Raw genomic sequence first — 23,225 nt, 5'->3', positions numbered from 1 at the left:
AAAATGGATCAAATGTTGAAGGGATTGTTAGAAGAGTGATAGGATCAACTGGTGGTTGGAAGAATGGAAAGATTGGAAAGAATAAAAGGATGGCTACATGGATATATTGACAGATGTAAGGATGTGTGTATGTATGAAAAGATGAACGAGTGGATGTATGAAGAGATAAAGGGATCAACTGATGGAGGGACGAACAGGTGGAGGAATAGATGAATGGAAGGAGTGTGAAAGGCAGAAGATAACTCTTCTAAGGAAGATCCGGTTTGCTCCCTTTGCTTGTTCAGTGTGATTAGAGGCATGATAGCAGTGGTGGGCATTTTAATTTTGTAGCTCCTCTTTTGAATTTGATTGTAGTGGGATTCGGGTGCTTTCCATTTCTTTGTTTCTGGGCGCTCTCTGCAACACTGACTCTTATCGCACTCTGTCTGATCTGAGAGATGAGGTCCACTCCTGTTGCTGCAAGTGAAAAAAATAAACAGAACCCAAGTCAATCTTCTGGAAGGGATCTGCATACTAATTCAGGAACGTTTGAATTAATTAGGATGGATGGCCACAGTCTCTTCCTTCCCTTGCTGCTTCTGGATCATATCCCCAAAGGATTGATCTGTTGGTTGTATCTGACCAGCTATGAGTATCCGTGGTAGCCTTTAAGTTGCACTTCCTTAGCTTTCTGTGGAACACCTTTTTGCTTGGTGCTGACATTCGTATCTACAGATAGATGTTCAGCAAACAAATCCCTAGAAAGAAACCCGTGGGCTTTTGCTGGGGCAATATGTACGGAGTTTCCCAAGAATACAGAATGACCCCTTTTTCCTTCGATTCTGTGGGAGACTTGGCCCTCCATCTTTTAATCGCCTCCTTGGCGATGCTGGAGTCCTGACCCCTGCACAGACTTGAGGAGAGGACACCTCCGTTGTCCAGGCTACAGTTTGGTGCCATTTCACTTGCTATTGAAACCGGTTTTCATTTGTTTATTTAATGAATTTTTGTGACGCAATATATCGCCTAAACATCAGGGTGGTTTGTAAGTTGAATGGAGGCAATAGAGCGAAATGGTTAATCAAAAGCACATCCTATCTGCCAGGGTTAAATTTGTGTTCTGAAAGAGAATCGGTTTATAGTCTCTGAGCTGTAATTGATAGTTCCTTGGATGTGAGTTTGGAGACTGGTTGGGTGTATGTGTTTTAGTGAAGAATGAAAGGATATGGCTTTACGGTCAGAGACGCCGCCTTTTAAACTTGGGAACCAGGTTTGAATTCCCTGCTATGTCTCGAGCCAGTGATGCTGGGCAAGTCACCTTATCTCCCTATGCCTAAAAATGAATTTGACCTTTTCTAATGTAACCGGTGCTCGTGCAAATAACTCTAATACTTTCTGGTCGTGTTCGCGCACAAAATGGGGGTAAAATGAGCGAAGTGATCTTGCAAGATCTTGTGGAGAGTGCTGGGGTCGAATACATAGCAGTTTTACACGTTAGTTTTATCAACTACCTTTTTTGTATGCCTCCGTTGAGAAATGTATTAGAGGAAAAAGGCGCGCGCAGGTCTAGCAGACTGCGTGGAGGCGCTTTGTCCCGTGACTGCTCAATAAATGGCGCACTGTGGTCTCTGCCAGGAAAGTACCGGCGCGCCTGTTCCTGGCAGAGGGCGGGTGGCTTGCGACGCACGATGTCTTCAGGAAGCAATGAGCGAGTGGCACATTTACACTGTGTGCCATGGCGGGAGGGGACAAGGGGTTAAGTAAGACAGCCGTTTCGCCATGCCTAAGTAGACACGCTTTCTTTCAGTGTTTGTTACTCGTCAAACACGCCGTTGCCTAATGCCTTGCGTGAAATAAAAACCGAGAATGGAGGGGGGATGTGCTAAATGGGAGGCCTGGTTGTTTTCCATTTGTTATGGGAAATTCCGACTCTTTGAATAAGTACCCCAACCGCTTCTCACAAAATCTAGCAGAGGTAAGGACCATAAGGATCAAAGAGACTTCTTTTCTGCTTCCAACCGGTTGACCAAGCAGGCAGACTCAATTAAAATCTGTTGACCGGAAGACTCGAAAATTAGGGTTTTACTTCTCAAAACACATAGTTCGTTTGTATTTGTTATATTAAAGTAATTGACTCTGGCAGGTTGTGGAAGATTCTGGCTGCTATCCATGCCTTTTAGGACAAGATGCCTTGATTTATTTAATTATTTTATTTACCCCACGTTTTGTTAGCATTTGTGGTAAAGCTTGGAGCTATTGGGAACTATGCTTTATGTTTTGTCAAACAGATATCGTTCTTTTTTTCCCTTCAGCCAGAACTTTGGGGTGCGTAGTTCCTTAGTGCTCGGTCTTCGGCCCCAGCTTTTTAATCTTTGTATGATCTTTTTGGCATATGCATTCAATCCTTCTGCTTCTTTATGCTCATGTATGCCCTTGACATACAAATCATCCTTACAGTCTCGGTAAGGAAACCGGGTATGCCATTACAACGCATGCCTTTACCACGCGTGTACTACCACATATTGACCTTTACAGCGTGTTATTATTTAGCCTTTACCACACATTTTTTAGTTCATATATTTTTTTGAGAGGCGTGGGCCCAAACTTCTTTATGTAAAATACATGTATACACAATTCGATTTTTGTGGAAACCCACTCAAACCCACCCCCCCCTTTTTTTTTTTTTTACCTCCTGTCCTTTCTTTCCCAAACCCTAAAGTCACCATTACCTCCCTTTACCTTTAACCAGGACACCAGTCCTAAAAAATGAAGTGGGGCCTAACCAATTTAAACAGAATGCAAGTGACATCATGATGCATGAAATCACAGTGCGTGGCATCACAACCTATTACCTCTCGGGAAGCTATATCACAAGAAGTGGCATCCGAACTTTAGACTGCTTACATGTGTTTTAGCAGTCTATCGCAAGTACATTTGAGCTTCAAAATATTTAACAAATTAGATTTTGGGTCATGGTTGTGTCAAAAAAGTGACGCAACACCGAAGCAAAATCTGGTCCTCAACTTACATGTTTATTTTTTAAGACTGCCACAAAGAAATTGGCAACAAGGAGAAACGTGTTAATAAGTCTATTCTGCCTAATTGGTTGCAAAGTCTGCATTTTAAAATATCTTATGGTGTTCAGGCACGTGCTACAGAGATCTTTGTTTGCTCATTCAATCTCGGAATAATACTAATCTCGGAATAATACTAATGGTCATATAACTCTGGAGGTTAACCCATTTATTGGCAAGATCTGTGTTTGCCTACTACCAGTTTTGAATCAAAGTAGCATGGAGGGTTAATATGTCCCCTGCAAAGCACATCATATAACATGCAGATGACTATATTTTATTGTACGTAGATAGTAAAGTAGGTTACTGTGGTTACTGCTTTTAAGACAGATCGCTTTTTCACTTGTAGTTCCTAAATTGTAATCCTTCTAAAATAGCACAGTGAGCTATGAAGGACGGGACTCCTACACCATGTAACTCACTGTCTTATGTAACACATCCTGTACAATGATGTACACATTCATATGATTTATTAATGTATAATGTGTAAGTGTGATGTAAAGCGCTCTGAACTCTGCGTTGGGGTAAGTAGCGTGATAACAGAAATAAAACAAAATAATGGTTAATTGCTATTTATGTAAATAATGGGACAGAACAACACTTCTGCCACTCTTACAGTGCATGCATATCTCGTATGTACTGAGGCTGAAGAAAGTCAACAGCAGCTTCTCTTAAGTACTTGTGAAGTAACAACAAGCTGCGTGCCTTTGTTTCCCCTCCATTGCATTTTCATCTAGGTATGAGGCCCAGATAGCTTCCACCAGTATACTGGAACAAAAGAAAGCCTGATGGTCCATTAAACTAGGCCTTTGTTTTGGGCCCAGCTGAAATGTAAATTAACAAGGCCCCTCGCCAGCTGCACCTTGCTGCTCAGACAGAAAGCAGACAACATGCAGGTGCTGCTTAATGTGTCCCTGTGCAGGAAAATTACACCAGGACGAGTTTAGCATATTTAGGTGGTGCCCGTCTTCTTGGCATTGTAGACGGCGTCCAGCCAGTGAAAAGAGTTGGTAGACGCCGTATAGCCACCTAGTTCCACGACTTATGCCCTGCCTCTACCCACCCCATACCCTAAAATCACCCATACCCTTTTTACCTGTACATGAAATCACTCTTTCCTGCCTTCACTTCTACCCACCCTTAAGCCTTAAATTCACCTTTACCTCTAACCCCTACCCATCCCTAAATCCTAAAATTTTGCTGAATTGTAGTGGTGTGGCCAACGTCTGATGGCATGCCAAATTTAAACTATGAGGAATAAATGCCACAAGAGATATATTCTGGTTTATTACGTCAAGTAGTACAGTAAACAAAATAGTACTGTCGGTAGCTTAGTACATTTGGAAAACCAATATTTCTTAATGATAAAACCCGAAAAATCACTCAACATAAGCAGAAATTGAAAACAACCAAAAAAAGAGACAATTGCAAAATGTATATCTTAAAGCGCAAATACTTGCGAGGCTTGAAGCCTTTTGCCAATAGCAATAAGTGACGGTCTAACGAGGGGCAGTAAAAGGGTAAAATAAAACCAGCTGAAGAGTAGGAGCGGGCAAGGGGTGACATTCACATGGGACAGCATCTGGTGGAGGGGTCTTGTTACAGCTTCTGGGGTGGGAGCCGATGTTTAGTGGTGAAATGTTGTGCCTCTGGTGAGCGCGCTTAACCCGTTGCTGGGATGGTCTGCTTCTAGGGAAATATGTCTGCCCTGCCTGCTTACTGCCCCCTTTAGGCTCCTCTATTTCTTTTACACTTCGATCCCCCAGTCAGACGTGGACTAGCTGTACCCTTCTGCTCACCCTACAGGCCCCACAGGTCTGAGATTCCGTCCACGCATTAATGGGCATATTATTCACTGCGTGCCCTCCCTGGTGCCCGGAGCAGTATGCTGAATGCCTGACAGAACTGATGAGGAGTGTGACGTGGCACGGATCCGAATGTTGTACCCTAACACAGTATGTTTTGTCCTTTAGTGAACAGATTGGCTGTTGTGTGCCTCAGAATCCTGAACACAGAGTGCCTGCCGAAGGCGCTGGCGCAGTCTTGTACTCCCCATCCAGCAGTGACCTGTTGTGGGCACCTTCTCTCGGCATGGTGGTGTTCCACAAGAGCTAGGCGTTTAGTGTGGGAATGGTGGTGAACACACGAGGACGACCTTGCTTTGAATTAAGGCAACATGTCTTGACGAGAGGAGCACATAATACCCACTGTACAAGCAGGATTGGATTGGGATCAACCATGAGCCCGGGCACACCAAAAAAAAATTGGCCCACATTTGCGAATTGCCTTTACGCAAAACACTGCTTCAGCGAAGTTTTATGGAAAGAAAGGGGGTTGGGGCATGTTTTAGTAACTTCACTTAGATAAAAAAGAAATGCACGGATTAGTTCACACTGCTGAGCCACACATGAATGCAAGTGAGACCACTTCTACTCGGGCCCCCTCCCCCGCTCAATCCGCATACACTCATGTGCCGGCCCAGCGAGAGAAATGGAGTGATACCTCCGCCCATCTGCCTCTAGAAAGGCCACTCAGGTACCCACTGTGCCGCTGGCGGCATCATAACAGCAAAGACAGCCCCCAGGCTGCCCAAACAGCCACAGCTGGAACTTGGCTACCGGCCCTTCTGCCATTTCCCGAGTGCCCACATTACCAATTTGACCCTGTAAAGTAACTGTGTGTTCCAGACATGCCAACCTAGAAAATGTTCTCACTGCAAGTGAGCAGTGGGGCCTCTATTAGATTGGCCTATCAGCTCACCGCTGACTAAATGGGCCTGGAGGAGGGGGCAGAGTTTAAAACCATATTGGGTTTTAAAGGCCATTCTACATCCCACCAAGGCTTCTAAAGCTGACTAGGGGGGCCTTTTAAAATGCAAAATGGTTTTTAACCGCAAAAAGCCTTCAGCACAAGAGCTGGGAACCTACTCCAATATGTAGCGGTTTGCAGCTCACTGTGTGACATTGCCTGTCAAGGGTGACCGTATGAAGGAAGCCAGTGTGACACACGGCAGCACTGTGTGCTTTGCCTGGTTTAGTGTTTGCTGCTCAGTCTTTGGGCATTAAAGTTAATGCTTAATCACAAAACGACTGCCAATTTTCTAAATTATATTTTAGTTATTTGTTTGGCTTGGAGATATTGGTGAAATGTTGATTCTTATGATTGAGACTGGTGGCGAAAAGAATTAGTGGGGTTCACCTTTTCAGCATATAACTAATAGTGTTTAAAAAATATATAACTTTAAAGACCCTAGGAAATTAGAGCCTGATGGTTTGTTCCTTTATAGTGCTGTTCATTGACGCAGGTAATCGTAACTTTCAGGCAGAAATAGTCCCATTGTCGTTGTTTGGTGGTTCTCTAACCTCTGTCCTATTTTCTTCCAGGTACAGCTATGAGCAGTACAAAGAGACAGCTGATTGGCTGCTGGCCAACACTGAGCACCGCCCCCTGGTGGCTGTTGTTTGTGGCTCCGGGCTAGGAAACCTGGCAGATCTTCTAAAGGAGCAAGTGGCCTTTAAATATGAAGATATTCCTAACTTCCCTGAAAGCACAGGTAGGAGGGCGGATTGTCTTTTCAACTACCATGTCTTGTAATTGATATGTCATGAGGTTTCTAACTGGGATGGTTGGGCAAGATGGGTGCCCTGCTGAGCAGGCTGGACTTGTGGATGCAGGCGTTACAACTTATATAGCCTTATATACCAATAGCAATGGTTCTTGAGCCTGGGCTACATCCTTTGATTGACCAGTTGGTGGGGAATCTTTTTTCTAACTTTATAAATCTGATGATAATTAGTGTTCATTCTCCTGGTGCGGGATGCCGCTCAAGGTAGGATCTGTAAGTGCAGATGTATGAATTTGAAGCCGAATAAAAAAATCTACAGAAGCAATCTATTTCCTCCTGTAAGGTTTTCTTCTATCTGTCCAGTCAACAAACGGCAGTGGTATGATGCACCTCCGAAGTCTGTGTGGTAGCTGATGATGCCCCTGTTATAAGGGTTCCTGTATCTCACAAGTACCAAGGCATTGGATGGGGAGGAACTGGGTGCATAGTTTCATAAGCAGGGACTCTGTACCACAGAACGAGTAAACACGCTCTGCGTATGGCGTCTGTTCAAGTGTGAAAAGATGTTCTGCTTCCGATAATAAGAAAATGCCCCACTAAACCTTCTTCTGTGTTAGTGTGGAGTATTTTTAACACACCGATAAAGCATTAAGATGATTTTAGGACATTGAAATTCAGTTATGGGAAGTGGACAGGTAATGATCACTCAGATGTGGTCACAGGGAGAAAGAAGAAGAGTAGAGGACAATTGTCGGAAAAAAAGGTAGGGTTTCATGAGCTTGTCGGACTATTAAAACAAAAAATGTTGGAGTGAGATTCGTTGCTTGGGCCTTACAGGGCACGTAATGCTTGTAATTTCACTCCCTCTCAAACATTCTGGTGGGAAAAAGGGTTGGTGTGCTTGAATCAAATACCTTAACTGGATTTTTAAGGTTGCATTTAAACCTTGGTGCATGATAGTTTCTGCATGGATCTAACACATGGTTTTATTGCCCCCTCCCCACCCCCCCCACCCCCTTCTTCTTGGTAACTCGGATTTCGATTTGCATCTTATGCTCTATGAGGAGCCAATGGACGGGTTTCAAACTTCAGCAAATGTGCCCTGACATCTGTTGTTGATTTGTAGATGGCCAGTAGTTTGTTTCCTTATGTTTTGGGGGGCTACGTTTTACGTTCCAGGGAGCACAGTGGCTGCCACCTAACGAGTTGAACCCCGTCTTGATTGATTCGTCATAAACCTGTTGCCCTTTTGTGTAGCGGTGGCATTGGACGACTTATGATTTCTTGTTTACTCGGCTGCTGTCTCTTTTTGTGGCTTCCCGCTGATGTCAGGGGTATAACCCACCGTTTAATTGGGATAGAGGGTACACACTGCATTTTTCTCATGATTGTGTTTACTTTTTTCTTTCAGTCCCTGGCCACGCTGGGCGGTTGGTGTTTGGTAACTTGAATGGCAAGCCATGTGTCTGCATGCAGGGGCGGTTTCACATGTATGAAGGATACCCGCTGTGGAAGGTGAGTGTGTTCACTCCACGAGCTCTTCTCACGGGCACTGCTGTATTTCTAGGCATGTACTGCCAGAATGTTGAGTGTTATTAAAAAAACAATTATCACTAAGGTAATAATATACACGTAAGTATAGAATAACTATTCTTAACTTCACAATATACGTATCATCCAGGTAAATAGATGTGGTGTAAATAATATTAAAAATATACTCGCCTATATTGTATTGTATTGCAATTGCATTTATATAGCACTTACTACCCGCTGAGGATGCGTCGAAGCGCTTTTTCTGCGAGTAGCATACTTATATTGATTATATGGTGCATATTCTGCAGTTGATGTTGTTCTTTAATGATGTGTGACCATGATATACGGACACAATCCTCGACAGAGATCCACAGTTTGAAGTGTGCCAAACCAGGATGTTGTTGCTGATTTAGAAGGAGTCGGTGCAGCTGGTCTCTTCATAACTTAAAGTGACTTTAGAGTCCTAAAAAGGACACTTTGAGCTTGGACGGCGGGATCTTGACTGACACCGGTGGAATGCGGCATGAACAGGGTTGGACTGGGGCCACAGTTCCGCCCCCGCAACCAAAAATAGAGGCTGGCACTCGCAGGTCACGACCTTTTGCAATAAACTACTTGGTTACGATCATGGAGCGAAGGGTTGGCAAACATGTACAGTATTCTAAGGCTTATAGGGCCAGTACTTAAACTGAAAATCACCATCCCAGGGGCAAAAAATATTCGAAGCTCAGAATTATGAAAAATATAAGGAACACGTGTTTAATTGCTTTTTTATTAAACGTTTGCTGTGGAAGTTTTGATTAATGTCTGCTGGGAAACAGGAAATGACCTAGACCTAGACTGCCCTAGGCTTTTAAATATTTGAGGCGCTCCAATGCTCAGAGACTGGTGAAAGGTGTAACTATTTTTTTGGGTTTACTACTAACATCACGTTTAAATTCCAATAAAGGGAATGACGCTAATGTGTAAATGTACAAATGCATAAAATAGTGTCACTTTACTCACATCCATGCAGTTTTATATAGCACACAATTGGCCTAGAGACTTTGCAGTGCTTTACATGGGGGATCATGTAAATTAAGTGACTTGCCCAGAATCACAGGATGTTGAGCTGGTGCTTGGAATTTCCCAGTTGCAAAATTGGCTATGGCCACAATCCCTCCTTGTTGACTGCATTAATTGATTCAAGGCAGGCAAAGGAGAGCAGAAGAAACTCCCCTGTTGCATGCGGGAGGGGCAAAAATAACTGAAGAGCCCCTTGCTGGCCCCTTCTAGTCTTCTCCCCTGCCCCAGTCCCCTGCAAAGCAAGTGCTAGTAGCTTCCGATCACCAGTTCCTTGAGGCCGCTGTCACACCTGGAAGGAGCCAGAGGGCAGACTCACCTCCTGCTGTAACAGCCCGAGCAGCCCATTGTCATTCTGCCTCCGACAGTGCCTTAGCCTGGCCTAAATGTGCATCCGGTCTGGCTTATTATATGCATGCAAAGGCTTTAACTATAACCTTTGAAGATGTGCCCTTGTGGTGGAAACCGAGATGGCCTCCAACAAACCGGCGCACTAATGTGCCTCAACCACAAACCCATCGGCCGGTGGGTGAGTGGAGGACTTGCTGAGTGCATGTCTTCTGTGAGAGCTTGCCAAATAACAGAGCTCCAGTAGTGATCTGTCCTCCTTCTGGACAATGGCATAGATGTTTAGGAAGTAGATCTTTTCACACTGTTTACACAGCTGGGGAAGTTAGGTGAAGGTAGCAGTTTGCTTTTCCTTTATTGAGTCGGAATTTGAGAGAGAAATCTACAAACGGCATCTTGCTGGTCCACTTGGTTGTATGTAAAAATATTATTTGAAAAAATATGTCTGACAGAAATATTGCGTCTTAAATATTTTTTACCGAAATATCGTTCCTATGAGTTTACATTTTTTGGGGTGTAAGTTTTCTATTGTTCACTCCAGGCGGGCATCATTTTTGTAAACCACGTTTAGGACACAATATATCGGTCAGACGCGATCTTGGTTTTGATACTGTGTTACCATTTAGGTTCAGCGGAGCACCTTGTCGCTATATGCAGTTCTGATGTGTCTGTCCCTCGTTTTAAGGTGACGTTCCCAATCCGGGTCTTCCACCTGATTGGTGTGCAGACTCTCATCGTAACCAATGCAGCCGGAGGCCTGCACGAGGATTACAGAGTGGGACACATCATGGTGATCAAGGACCACATCAACTTTCCAGGCTTTGCAGGGCAGAACCCGCTGATGGGTCCTAATGAAGACCGGTGAGGAGACCTGCCTCCTTGACAGGAGATTGTACTCCCTTACCAAGTCGTACTTTCTCATCGTGGGTTTCTTTGCTGATAGTGCTCACAGTTTCATTGCTACTTTTCTCTCCCTCACTTGTTTTCTGCATCTTCCTTCCCCCTCACCTCTTCTCTACCTTTCATCTTTCATGCCTTCCTCTTCCATTTTTTTACCCCATCTGCTCCCTCTTAATGCCACACCTTTCATACCCTATACCTTCCTGTCCTGTCCACTTTTAATTTTCCTATCATAAGTTTTCCTCCCCTCTCCCCTCTCCTTTTTTCCTTATCTCTTTTACGGTTCCTCTTTTTTAACCTCCCATTTGCTTCCCCTTTTCTGGCCCTCATTTATTTTCCAGTTCATCTCCCTTCTGTGCCCCTTCCATATTCGTCCTTTCCCACTCTTCTCCACTTTTCTGTTCCCTCTTCACTCTCCTCCAGTTTCTCTCTTCACTTTCCTCCAGTTTCTCTCTTTTCACTCTCCTTCAGTTTCTCTCTCTTCACTCCACTTTCCCTTCATTACTTATCTTATTAGTCGACTCTCCTCGTTGCCACTCCTGTTTTGTCTCTTTCGGAACATGGTGTTCGGTTGATAATTTCTCTTCTTTGCTGGTGCAGGTTCGGCCCCCGGTTCCCACCCATGTCCGACGCCTATGACCGTGACCTGAGGAAGCTGGCCATGTCTGCCAGCAGAGACCTGGGCTATGCGGCGGAGCTTCACGAGGGGGTGTACTGCGGCATAGGGGGCCCCAGCTTCGAGACCATCGCAGAGTGCCGCTTCTTGAACCGCCTGGGGGCAGATGCTGTGGGTAAGGATGCTGTGCCGTTTCTGGGGTACTTCAGGTGCGGAAATATTGATTGAAAGTAAAGGGGCGAGAGAGTACCAACCGACAAGGTCGCTCAGCCTGAATAATTGTTGATCACCCAAAACCGAAATTCTTGGGTTTTTCACAGTTCTCCTATGTAGTAGATGAATCTTTGTTTTAGGGAACTGTTTGATAGGTGACTATCCAGATTTAGTGCCCCACTCATGCATTCCTGTTACACCCACCCTTATTTATGGAGCGCTTTCTGTCTTGGAGCCCACTCCCTCCTCATTACATTGCCGCCTTGTGTCTCCCTTCTTCTCTCTAGGCATGAGCACGGTGCACGAGGTCGTTGTTGCCCGTCACTGCGGACTACGGGTGCTCGGCATTTCCCTCATCACCAACCAGGCAGTGATGGACTACAACAGCGAGGCACGAGCCAACCACGAAGAGGTGCTGAAAGCTGGCAGGGAGAGTGCAAAGATGATGGAGAAGCTGCTGACCACATTGCTGCCACGGATTGAGACTAACAATAATGTCAACTAGACGCCCCGGGTGCTAGTGATTGTGTGGGGAGTAAAAGCTTGGGGTCAGTGGCCTGCCCAGAGGTCTGTACCTTGGATAACTGATTATCAAGCAATCTTCCAAACAAAACCCTGCACTTAACAGCTGAGACCCAACTTCGCTGTGATGGATGACTGGATAGCTTACGAAGGCAAATATTCAGACTATAACTTTGAACTTAAGCAACAAGAGGTCAAACTTGGTTACCCGTATTGCCTCTTTTCAAGACTCCTAATTTGGCTTGTGAACCCTTTGATTCACTGGTGTCATACTCTGATAAAGACGTAGTGGCCCCAATCCCCAGTGAGCTGTTGACCACCCAGACTTGCTGAGACCCTTATCATGATCATTGTACACTGAGGACCTAGTTCACATCCACTTGAGTCCACAAAGTGTTTGGTGCAAGTGGCACCAGTAGTCTCTGATCTGGTCTATACATTTCATTAAAAAAAAATGTAGGCCTAGGAGGAGTTCCAATTATGCTGACGTAATTTCAGTAATTACGTGTTACTTTTTGATGCGGAATTACTGATATTAATGCAATTAAGCCTGCTCGCTTATTTAAGAGTAATTTGAGGGGAAAATCCTACTGCGAGAGCACAATTTGTGGCAGGAGCGACGGCTTGTGCTCATGAATAGTGCTCTGTTGTATTTTGCTCTCTTTCTTAGTGCAAAATGCATCTTTGCATTCATTTTATACGCAAGGGTACATTTTTTGTGAAGAAAATAGAGCTAAATGCCTGGAGTAAGTTTGGGGAAATCCTACCCCAAGTGAACATTTTGTGTGCCTGAGTAGCTGCTTGTGCTCGCTATTCTTGTTCTGTTGCATATAGCGCAACTGCTTAACGCAAAATGTATCCTCGTGCATATTTTGTACTTGAGGGAAATCATTTGCTCTGTGAAAATGGTGCTAAATGCACAATTACTCTTCTTGTGTAATCTCAGAGTTTTTAGTAATTCTGCGTGATTACACTACGCAAAATTACTCAAGTTACGCTCAACCCCAAATAAAGGAAAAGTGGGGTCTTGGTTATTTAACTGTTTTCTTCAAAGCGTTCAGCAATCTATTCTTCTGTAGTTTACAATGCTGAAGTGGATTGTGTCCTGGCATCAGGCATGCTTAGTATCTGGTGATTAACATCCTATTATTTGGTACAATACAGAAAGCTTTGATTCCAGACCATTTTTATTTTATATATTTATAACCAACTTTCCCATTCTATCTATCTAGTCATCCATCCTGCGTGAGTTGTGAATTGAGGCGGTGCATTTGTGGCCCCAGGACTCTCCTCTGCCACACCTACCCTCCTACACTGTTACAGAGCCTTCCGCTCCTTGGGGCTGGTCTTTGTGAGCTGGGCATCTTAAAGCAACCCCTGCACTTTCTGCTTCTACTTAGACTTGAATTCGTAGAACCAAACAATTGCCTGTAGAGAATGCTGGTTTGCTACACAAGCTTTCATACTGTGCCTTTTGCTAGCTGGGCCTGTCACCATTGCTCCTTTGAATGATGTAGATTACTTGCTGCTACTCCCGCTGCCCTAGGGTACCTGACTTTCAGTGGGTGGGTTTGGCACCAGGGGCTAAATTGGTGCCAACCAAAGGGTGCCCCCCTGCACAGGAACTGATAAATATGTGCGATACTGGTGTATCTCAAAAATACCTTCTTAGCAGATGAGAGCAAGAACTTCTTGTACACAGCTGTGTCACTAATATTGCTCTGTATGCGGGCCACTGCAAGGACAAAGCATTCGGCCCAAACACAATATGGCTCGCCTTCGTTCTACAGAGTAGTCTTGCTCTGCAGAAGTCCAGCGTTTGGTGCCTGTGTTGCTTGCACTTCACTCCCATAGCAGCTGCTGTGGTACCTTCTAGAGTCGACGGCTCTCCTTGCGCTCCGTGTACCACCGAACTAATATTTCATCACTAAGAGGCCTTTCAGTTTGTGGTGTGTGCCTTATAAGTGGTCACTCCTGGATTCCACTTGAGCGGGCTTGGAGATGCCGTTCTTGGCGGTTCCTGCGAGTGAAACCAGCATGTTTTTGATGCTGCGCACCTCCTTCGTCTCGTATGACGGTACAAACCGCTCCTGTGCAGTTTATCTGTGGGAGCGCAGCCAGGGCGGGAGCTCACATTCCGCCACGTGCACTTATGAATTATATTTTAAATTATATGAGGTGAGTCTGGCATATATATTTTAAATTATGAGTTTTCTGTCATATTACCTGAAGTGCAGTGTGTAGTGCCTTCAAAGCGGATATCCCATTACAGAAAAAAGTGCTTAGGGAAGATTCATAGCCCAGGCGTCCTCTTTTATGGGCCCACAATAATATTGGTGTAGAGCGCTTCCTTGCATGAAGTACTGCCCCGGAAAATCTACATAGATTGGACAGTAGCATGTGCTAACATTGCTGCAGATACACAGTCCATAGCATGTGACCTCATGTGCTTCGACCACAGGGACTCCACAGTGAGGGCACTCAACCTTGTAACCACATTTCAGATTGGCAAAAAACGTGTCCGTTGCGGGTAAAATCGGTTGACTCCTCACAATTCCATGCTTTACTTTCACTGTGGGAAAAACTGGCCCGGATCATCCTAACCTGCAGCAGACTCCAGTTGGGTTTACCCACTGCGCTGTAGTTATTGCCCAGTAATAAGGATCCCTACCAGTTCAATGAGTAAAAGACTCCTTCACAGTTGGAATACTCCACAGTGACAGTTATGCGGCATTGCAAACACACTTTGATTAAAGGGTGAGGTTGGGGATTATTTCTCTATGTTAACTGTTATAACCATATGTATTTATGTATTTAAATGCGGTTGTTGGGGCGGTTCTCCTGCAGAGCGGTGTCTTGGATGCTGCAAAGGTTATCCAATGAATATTACAATCTTCTCCCCCAGGAGTGACCTGCAGGCCTGCGGAGAGAAGCATGTATGACACACGTGGTTTCTAAGCACATGTCTGGGTCTCCTTTTTAAGCATCAGATTACTGCTCATCTACACCAGGAACACTGCAACAAACCATTATTAATTTAAGCTCTTTGGGTCTAAGGTGTATCCTTTGTGGTTGGTGTGTAAAAGCATGGATTCCAGAACATCTACTGTCAAAATACCTATCGTACATACGTGTCATTTTACATACAGGTAAAGCCGCTCCTGTGCTTGTCCCCAAACATACTTGGACTGAAGTTAGAATACCCGGTCAGTCTAGTCCTACAACAGGTGCTGCACAAGTTTTACCGTATTTCAGAATTTAGAACAAGTTCACTTTTTTGGTGATGGGTATTTCTGTAGACTGGAGATGTTTTGAAGTCTGTTTTCTCTTTCTATGCTTTCACGCTGAACCCTCCTAATCTCTTGACGCACATTTGACGCTTAAACTCTTTCCCTGCAAGGTCTTCCTCAAAGGCCTTGTGAATAGCTCTCGGTACTCTGGGATTGCCGTGTGATTGTGCACATTGTGTTTCAGTTTGTACTGTAAGTGCAGCTCCTGACAGTCCTCTGACTGCAGTCCGGTCGATGCCCTGCATGTTTTCTGCTGGCAGCTGCACTCTGCAACCTTCCACTGTTCTAAAGGATTGTATCCTGAGAGTGGGCATTATTGTATTTTAACTCCACATTCCGCAATACAAATAACTTGCACTTTCCTCTGCAAGGCCTATTTCTATTTATAGTGGCTTATCCTGTACTTTATTTAATTTCAACTTTTATTAAAACAAAAAAAACTACTCACTTGGGTGTGTGGCTGTCTTATTTCCCCATTCATAAGCTGTAAAATGCATATTTAACCTGCAGCCTGAATTTTGTTCTGTTCATGTTGCAAAACTATACTACTAGCTGCTGAAAATGCCTTGCTGCGCTCTACCAGCTGTTGATGATGTTGTTTTAAATGTCCTATTTCAGTGACAGACCAAGCTCGAAGAAGCTCACCTTGGAAGGGTGCTGAGTGTGTATTTTTATTAAAGGGCACCGGCGCTCCTGCCTCTCCCATTCCATGTACATCAAACTCTACACGTTCATCCTTCCAATGTATGTAAAAACATCTAACACCAGTGCTGCGTTTTTTAGGTCTGGCTATGGACAGCTTTAGTGTTTACCGAAATCTGCAAACAATGGAAATTATGGAGTACCCTCCCTCAGTGGCTATGATGTGTGAAGTATCCCCCTGCACAAACATAGAGTGATTTCACTGCACATTAGACATTCATCTGCTGAGAGTGAATAGACAGATTTCACGTCAAAACAGCCCTACTGACGGCCACATACGAAGAAATAGTATTACCCCTACAATGCAATAAGTTATTAAGGGAAAAAACCACTGTATATAAAATAACATTTACACAGATATTCTAAATATTTTAGGAGACAGGAAATGAAGAGCCTTGGCTGAAACTGTTCCACAAACATGTATAAATAGTTTCACTAAAATAAGAAATGTCAGTATCACCTGTGCAAACTTGCGGTCACGTTTCGTAGATATGTGGTAGAAGCTTCTAGTGCCTGCTTACTAGAAAGCTCTCATTCAAGATGACCACCACATGGGTAAAGCGCAAGCGCAGTCTGGCCCTCACCCTCCTCTATTACTCACACCCTCTGCATGCACTCTCCTGCTGTCACGTGACCCATGGAGACTGCCTGCGTCACATGCATTGTCCGTGAGCCTGGCTGTATTCTGAGCTCGTTCAGAAGCCTCAGTCTTCTCCACGGTTATGGCACGCAACACTGGCCTGTGCTAGCGCCCTTTGCTCAAAAAGGAGCCCGCTGAAAATGGAGTTAGTGCCCTAGTTTGAAGGTGTCATGCAGGAGTTGCACATCAAGGTCTGTGAGACCAGGACTTTATCCCCCATCACCTGTGGACTCCTCTCCACATCACAATGGTGCCTTTCCCCCGCCCTATAGTTTCCTATTACTAAAGACATTTGTCCTTTCTTTGACCTGATATGCCACGCCTACTTACCCCACATCACATTGAGAACATCACTGTGGCAAGATCATCCTGCACCAGGCGACACCTTTTCCTCTCCCTGTCTTGCTATAGTGAGATTTGCTCCTTTCCATGAATGGCAGGATGGTCGCTTTTGCTAAGGCCACAGAGGTGTTCGCTTCTTTTAGGGCATGCTCAGGGAGGCTACCTAGATGGACACCAGGGGTCATGAAAAATGAACACAGGCAACACCTATGATACACCCCGCACCAGGAGCACTCTGTGGAAGTTCCTGAGGGTTTCGATGTCCTATGGCTAGCGCTTTGATGTGCTGGAATGTTTCCTAAAATCAGAGGGTCCCACTCTGTCCTTGCGACCTTCTTCCCTGTCAGTCTACTTTCCTCTAGATTCAGTTATATTTACTCTTTCTTGACCTCGGCATTCAAAAGTTAATTATTTACATATCCAAAGGTAATGTAATGATGGGATGGTGAGCCGGTATGGGTAAGTAGATCAAGCATTAGCAAAGCCAGTAGATCTTGGTTTAATTTGCTTACACAAGAGGCATTACCAGATTAAAGCGAGGTACTTGGGAAGATTCCAGGGGAAGCAGACAGAGAGGGTAATAGTTATATTGTATTCCCTTTTGCAACTCAGTGCAAGAACTGGAGCAGGAGGGGAATGCACAGAGGCAGCCAATAACATTAGGTGAGAGATTTTTAGTCTGCAGGATTGAGGCAAAATGTGGTTGACAAAGTCTTGAGCCCATGGCTCAGAGGCTAGTCAAAGAAAGCCAGTGGTTGAAAGGGGTGGACGATATGCCCACTCAATAAGGTTAGACACATGTTCGTTTTATAGCTGCATATCTAGAAGAGCATCTGGGAAAAAAAGGTCCATGTAGGTTAGCCTGACCAGTCAGCAGTAAACCAAAACCAATAAATAATTTTTGGTTCATCAATCCCAGTATACGTTTATAGTAAGCGACCTGCAGTGTGCATCTTTAGGGTGTTGGTAGGGATAGTGCCCTTCTCCATCATATTTGGAAGGACTGGTTCCATATACTAGTGTCTCTTGATCTGAGATATTGTCAATATTCCTTTCAGCATTGTTTCTTTGCCCTTGTGATAACATGCTTTGTGCAAATAAGGGGAGTGCCGGGGCTCGAATTTCATTAGACTGCTCTTATTCCAAGGGAAGCTACACCTTGGTGGTCATAGGATTGGAATATCCAAGTTCACAAATAGGGCGATCTAAGTCAATTTTTAGGAATTACAAACTTGAAAGGCCCATTGTGATTAGTCCTACAAACTTTGAATACTGCGAAATTAGGACTACTATAGAAACAAACTCTGGTGTACCGAATTTAGGGGCCGATTATGATCGCGGACAGACTTGCGTCCGTCCGCGATCACTGAGGAGGAGGGGACGTCCGCATGGGCTGCGGAGTCCCCTCCAGTGCGATTAGGATGTGACCGCCACCCTGGCGGTAACATCCTCTATTATTAACATTGCGGCGGGTGCGGCTTCAAGCTGCACCCGCGGCAATGTTAATAATGCAGTCATTGCATTTGCATGCAGAAAGAGGCAGGCGCCGCGCGGTGCCTGCCGCTTTGTGCATGTAAATGATGGGGGGTACCTTAGGTACCCCCCATGTGCACCCCCCCACCCGCCAACACCCTGGGGGCCCGCAACGGGCCCCCAAAATCAAAAGTACACATGCTTTTCCACAGCGGAAAAACCGCCGCGGAAAAGCATGTTTACTAAAGCATCCTAATTTGGCTGGCGGTGTCTGATAGACACTGCCAGCCAAATGAGAGCTTTTCCGCCGCGGTCGTAATCCGACCGCGGCGGAAAAGCAGCGGACAGAAACCAAGACCCACCAGCCATCGTAATGCGGCAGTGGGTCTTTGGTGAGTCCGCAGAGGATTTTCCGCCTCCTCCGGGCCGGAGGTGGCTTCCGCCGGCCCGGAGGAGGCGGAAAATCCTCCATCATAATGAGGCCCTTAGTTGTTTCATTTACACAATTTTGTTTAATAAATATGTTTAATTGTCATTGAATGTTGTCATTTATGTATCCACATATCACTATGTATATGATTTATGTCTGTATTAACTGTTTTAAGTTATAGGTGTGTTAAAACCTCTGACTCAAGTCAAATGTGTAAATTCATGTAAATTGAAATATAATGTATGAATTAATACAGGAGTCTTCGCAATCCAAAAAACGAAGTTCCAGGGCTGCTGTTAAATAAAGAGCAGTCTTTAATGAAATTCGAGCCCCGGCACTCCCCTTATTTGCACAAAGATTGATTGTCCAACCAGGGCCTGTAGGACAAAACCCCTTTAGTTTAACTTGTGATAACATGGGCACACCCGTGTACCATGGGCCTAAGGTGTTGAAGATCTTCTATTCTACCAGATTGGCAAAGATATATGTTGGTTTTAGATTTGCCAAAACGCCTTTCACAATAATTGGTCACTGGTGAATTGGCCCTTGTAAGGTTGAACTGGGTATCCGGGTACTCCTGACTGGTGATGTGAAGCTGGACAGAGCGAAAGTCAATCATTTCCTGCCAGGGGACACGGTTCAGCTTTAGGAGTTCCTCTTGCTATAAAACACCAGTTCAAGGTTCCCTAGCTTCATTATATCCCTTTTAAAGTTCTTCTATTTTGTTTATGCTTGTGTGGGAAACTAGCCTTTCCCAACATTTATGTATGAAATGGTTTACCTACTTTTCCTTACTCCAAGAAAGTGAATCGTGCCTCACAATTCCAGTAGTCCTCCCCGTGCCCCTTTGTACTTCCTTTATATTTGTATATCCCAGGACCCCCACACTGACAGACGGGCCAGGCTCCTACAAACAGCTCCTGCAAACTCTGCCTCAGTTCCCACATTCGAGGGCTATTTTTCCAATTTCCGTTTCCACAGGTTCTGGTCTTTTCCGTTCTGAGATTCTCGCTCCACAGTAAAGCGAGTTTGTTTTGCCGCATTTACGAGGTGGGACATTGTACAGAAACCGGGTGCCCCGAATCGCCAGTGTTCACAGATTTACCATACTTTACACCGACTCTTCAAAGAGAAGCCAGCACAGGGGCGGGCACAGAGAAGCAGACCCGCAATCATTTCCTGCCTGCAGTGATTTCCTGCCTGCCAGCCGCAAGCGGAACAAACTTCAAGTGCAAGCGTTGCGACGTGTCTTCCTAGCGCGGATGACTCATTTCTGTTCGGGCTCCGAGGCCGATGTTTGTGCGCAGCTTGGCTGTGAGGAGGAGGGAGAACCGGGGCGCCCCCTCAGCACTGTGGGGGTTTAGTGACGTGTGGTGCACTGTGCATCGCAGGTTCGTCTGTGACAAGGAGGTGAGGGTGTGACGCGCATGTTCCCAGGCCTACCACCTGTTGTTTCCTAGCAACTTCCGCGGTGCCAACACGAGGAGTGGGAGGTTGTGGCCGCGAATACCTTAATCCACTGGTGTTTGTATTAAAGTATGTATCTTTTGCCAGTTATGGGCACTATCAGCAGCCGCCACTTAACTCCGAATTTGTAAACGTTTTTGCCCAGTAAGTGCGTCACAGAACAATGCAGAGCCATTCGTTTCATCTCTAGCACCAAGCTAGAAATGGCGGTTATTTTCTTTTTTTCTTTTCTTTTTTTAGTGCATTTTTATGAAGCGCAGACATTACCGAAGGTGTCAGAGCGCTGTAAAATAGAGCCAGTTACGTTACAAGAGAACAGTGGAAACGAAATAAAACATCACAAAGAAAAACAGGAGACTAACAAGCATTTGCAACGCAATAGGTCTCGCATTAGGAAAGTGTGAGCTATTGGAATTGTAAATGACACATTTTTTTAATGTGTTGACTTTGAAAATATATAAATTAATAGCATTGTTATTCACAAAGCCAATTGCTTACACTTTCCTAATGCGAGTCCTATTGGCTATGGCAATGATTATTGGTAGCACGCAAGGACAGTGCTGTTGTGGTGCTGAGTGATGATGTCGTTGGGCTGAGTGATGATGTTGTTGGGCTGAGTGATGATGTCGTTGGGCTGAGTGATGTGGTGGTGTCCCCGAGTGATGCGGTGGTGTCCCAGAGTGATGCGGTGGTGTCCCAGAGTGATGCGGTGGTGTCCCAGAGTGATGTGGTGGTGTTCCTGAGTGATGTGGTGCAGCAGCACAGAGACTGAAGCTAAGAACACGCAGGGTTGAGTGCTACAAAGCGTGTTCAGTTTATCAAAGCACAGAATGATGGAGCCGGGAAAAAGCAAGGGTTAACAGGAAAACCAAGCATTTACAATGCAATAGGTCTCGCATGATTGAAGTTTGAGTTATTGACATTGCTAAATAATGCAACACCAATAGCCTAAACTTTAGTAATGCGAGACCTATTGCATTGCAAATGTTTGTTCCTCTTCTGAGGTCAAGTGTTGACACACACAACCACCCCTCCCGATGTCCAGTGTACGTTCTGCTATAGTCACTGCCTTCAAGACCCAGAGACAAGGAGTGGCAAAAGAAGGACCAGTACGTGCCAAACGGTGAGTCAGTGGTAGAATGTTACAGTGGTGTAATAAAGAGGGGTGCCGAGCTCCAGGGGAGCCCTCAGCACAGTACCCTGGCCTGAGAGCTACTGAGTGAGTCCAGAGGAAAGCCCTCTATGTACTTTTCAGGGGGGGCACCCTCAAGTTTCATTACACCACTAGGTAGAAAATGCGGACACCCCTGGGGACATCAAATAGACTATTTTCCTTGAGCAATCGAAGTAAACTGGCAGTCCGAGTTTGTGACTGTAAACTCGGGGAGTTTACACTTCTGAAGAAATAGTGGCATCCTCAGTAGGGCTCTGCTCTACCACAGTTTGTGACAGATGAACCCCAGGCAGTCTAACTTCCTCTAAAGGCATCTACGCAATGTGCAGGAGAAAAATGCACACTGAAATGAAATGAAATGCCAGAAACCGGTCCCCGGTAGCTTGTCTCCTTTCTGGTGAAGAATTGGCTTGGTAGTTTAGTCTGCCCTGTTCCCATGATGCGCTGGGCCAGGGACAGACTGATTTGCATATAGCCAGGTTCTGAACTGGGATGGTGCAGTGAGATAAATAACGGTGATGGATCAAGCCCTGATCTTTGGACTGGGTAAGAGTGGTCTGCTTAATTAAGACACTCTGTTCATCACCACCCCCTTTTCTGAATCGTTTTTGGCCACTATAGGTGTGGCAGGGTATACTCAGACATGAGTCCCTTTCTCACTGCACAGTCAGGATTCAAGCAAGCCGGGCCGACGACGGCTGAAATGCCAGAAACCGGTCCCCGGTAGCTTGTCTCCTTTCTGGTGAAGAATTGGCTTGGTACTTTAGTCTGCCCTGTTCCCATGATGCACTGGGCCAGGGACAGACTGATTTGCATATAGCCAGGTTCTGAACTGGGATGGTGCAGTGAGATAAATAACGGTGATGGATCAAGCCCTGATCTTTGGACTGGGTAAGAGTGGTCTGCTTAATTCAGACACTCTGTTCATCACCACCCCCTTTTCTGAATCGTTTTTGGCCACTATAGGTGTGGCAGGGTATACTCAGACATGAGTCCCTTTCTCACTGCACCATCAGGATTTAAGCAAGCCGGGCCGATGACGGCTGAAATGCCAGAAACCGGTCCCCGGTAGCTTGTCTCCTTTCTGGTGAAGAATTGGCTTGGTAGTTTAGTCTGCCCTGTTCCCATGATGCACTGGGCCAGGGACCGACTGATTTGCATATAGCCAGGTTCTGAACTGGGATGGTGCAGTGAGATAAATAACGGTGATGGATCAAGCCCTGATCTTTGGACTAGGTAAGAGTGGTCTGCTTAATTCAGACACTCTGTTCATCACCACCCCCTTTTCTGAATCGTCTACCACAGTTTGTGATAGATGAACCCCAGGCAGTCTAACTTCCTCTAAAGGCATCTACGCAATGTGCAGGAGAAAAATGCACACTTTGGGGGGGTCCTCTATTAGAGGTATTGAGGTAAAAAACGTGCTGCGCTGTGTCCAATGAGAAGGCAGCCAATGTCACGCAAATAGAGTGAGACAGGCCATCTCACCTTCTGATGTAGGTAGAGAGTGCAGGCAGGCCCTCCAGAGAGCACGTGCACTTCATAGTTGATTAAGTAGCGTGTATGCCCGAACTCCCCTAAGCCAATGCAAGAAAGGGCTGTTTGGGGGGGCCTCCGTGAAGCCGGACAGGCCAGTTAAAAGTTCTGAATAGGGCCAGGATAAACACACAGCCTGGAATTAAAATGGCTGAGCAAGTGACACATTTCCCCACGGTTTGATTAAACGAATTGCTGCGTGATTTCTAATAAAACGTTACTCTGGTACAGCCTGTATCTGGATGCGAGATTGGAAATGGATACTCAAGAGCAAACTGTGTTTTGGCAACGTAAAGCTGAGGCAGGCAGTGACTGTGGGGAGTGAGACATAAAAAGAACGAGGGGCACAGCGATTGAGA

General features: G+C 45.3%; 1 protein-coding gene across 3 annotated transcripts in view; it reads left to right on the top strand.

Moving 5' to 3' along the window:
* The window catches only part of LOC147662590 (purine nucleoside phosphorylase-like), a 65,544-nt gene extending 49,995 nt beyond the window's left edge, over positions 1-15,549 (top strand). For all 3 annotated transcript variants that reach the window (XM_086951058.1, XM_086951057.1, XM_086951059.1), the window contains exons 2-6: positions 6,437-6,606; positions 8,030-8,133; positions 10,247-10,422; positions 11,062-11,252; positions 11,578-15,549. In XM_086951058.1, coding sequence (XP_086807184.1) covers positions 6,437-6,606; positions 8,030-8,133; positions 10,247-10,422; positions 11,062-11,252; positions 11,578-11,795 — 859 coding nt within the window. In that variant the 3' untranslated portion in view covers positions 11,796-15,549. The remainder of the gene's footprint in view (positions 1-6,436; positions 6,607-8,029; positions 8,134-10,246; positions 10,423-11,061; positions 11,253-11,577) is intronic.
* Positions 15,550-23,225: the final 7,676 nt, after the last annotated feature.

The sequence above is a fragment of the Lissotriton vulgaris genome, unplaced genomic scaffold (assembly GCF_964263255.1).
Source record: "Lissotriton vulgaris unplaced genomic scaffold, aLisVul1.2 SCAFFOLD_2230, whole genome shotgun sequence".
NCBI lineage: Eukaryota > Metazoa > Chordata > Amphibia > Caudata > Salamandridae > Lissotriton > Lissotriton vulgaris.
The sequence above is the reverse complement of the archived record's forward strand: the minus strand, read 5'-3'. Positions and strand labels throughout refer to the sequence as shown.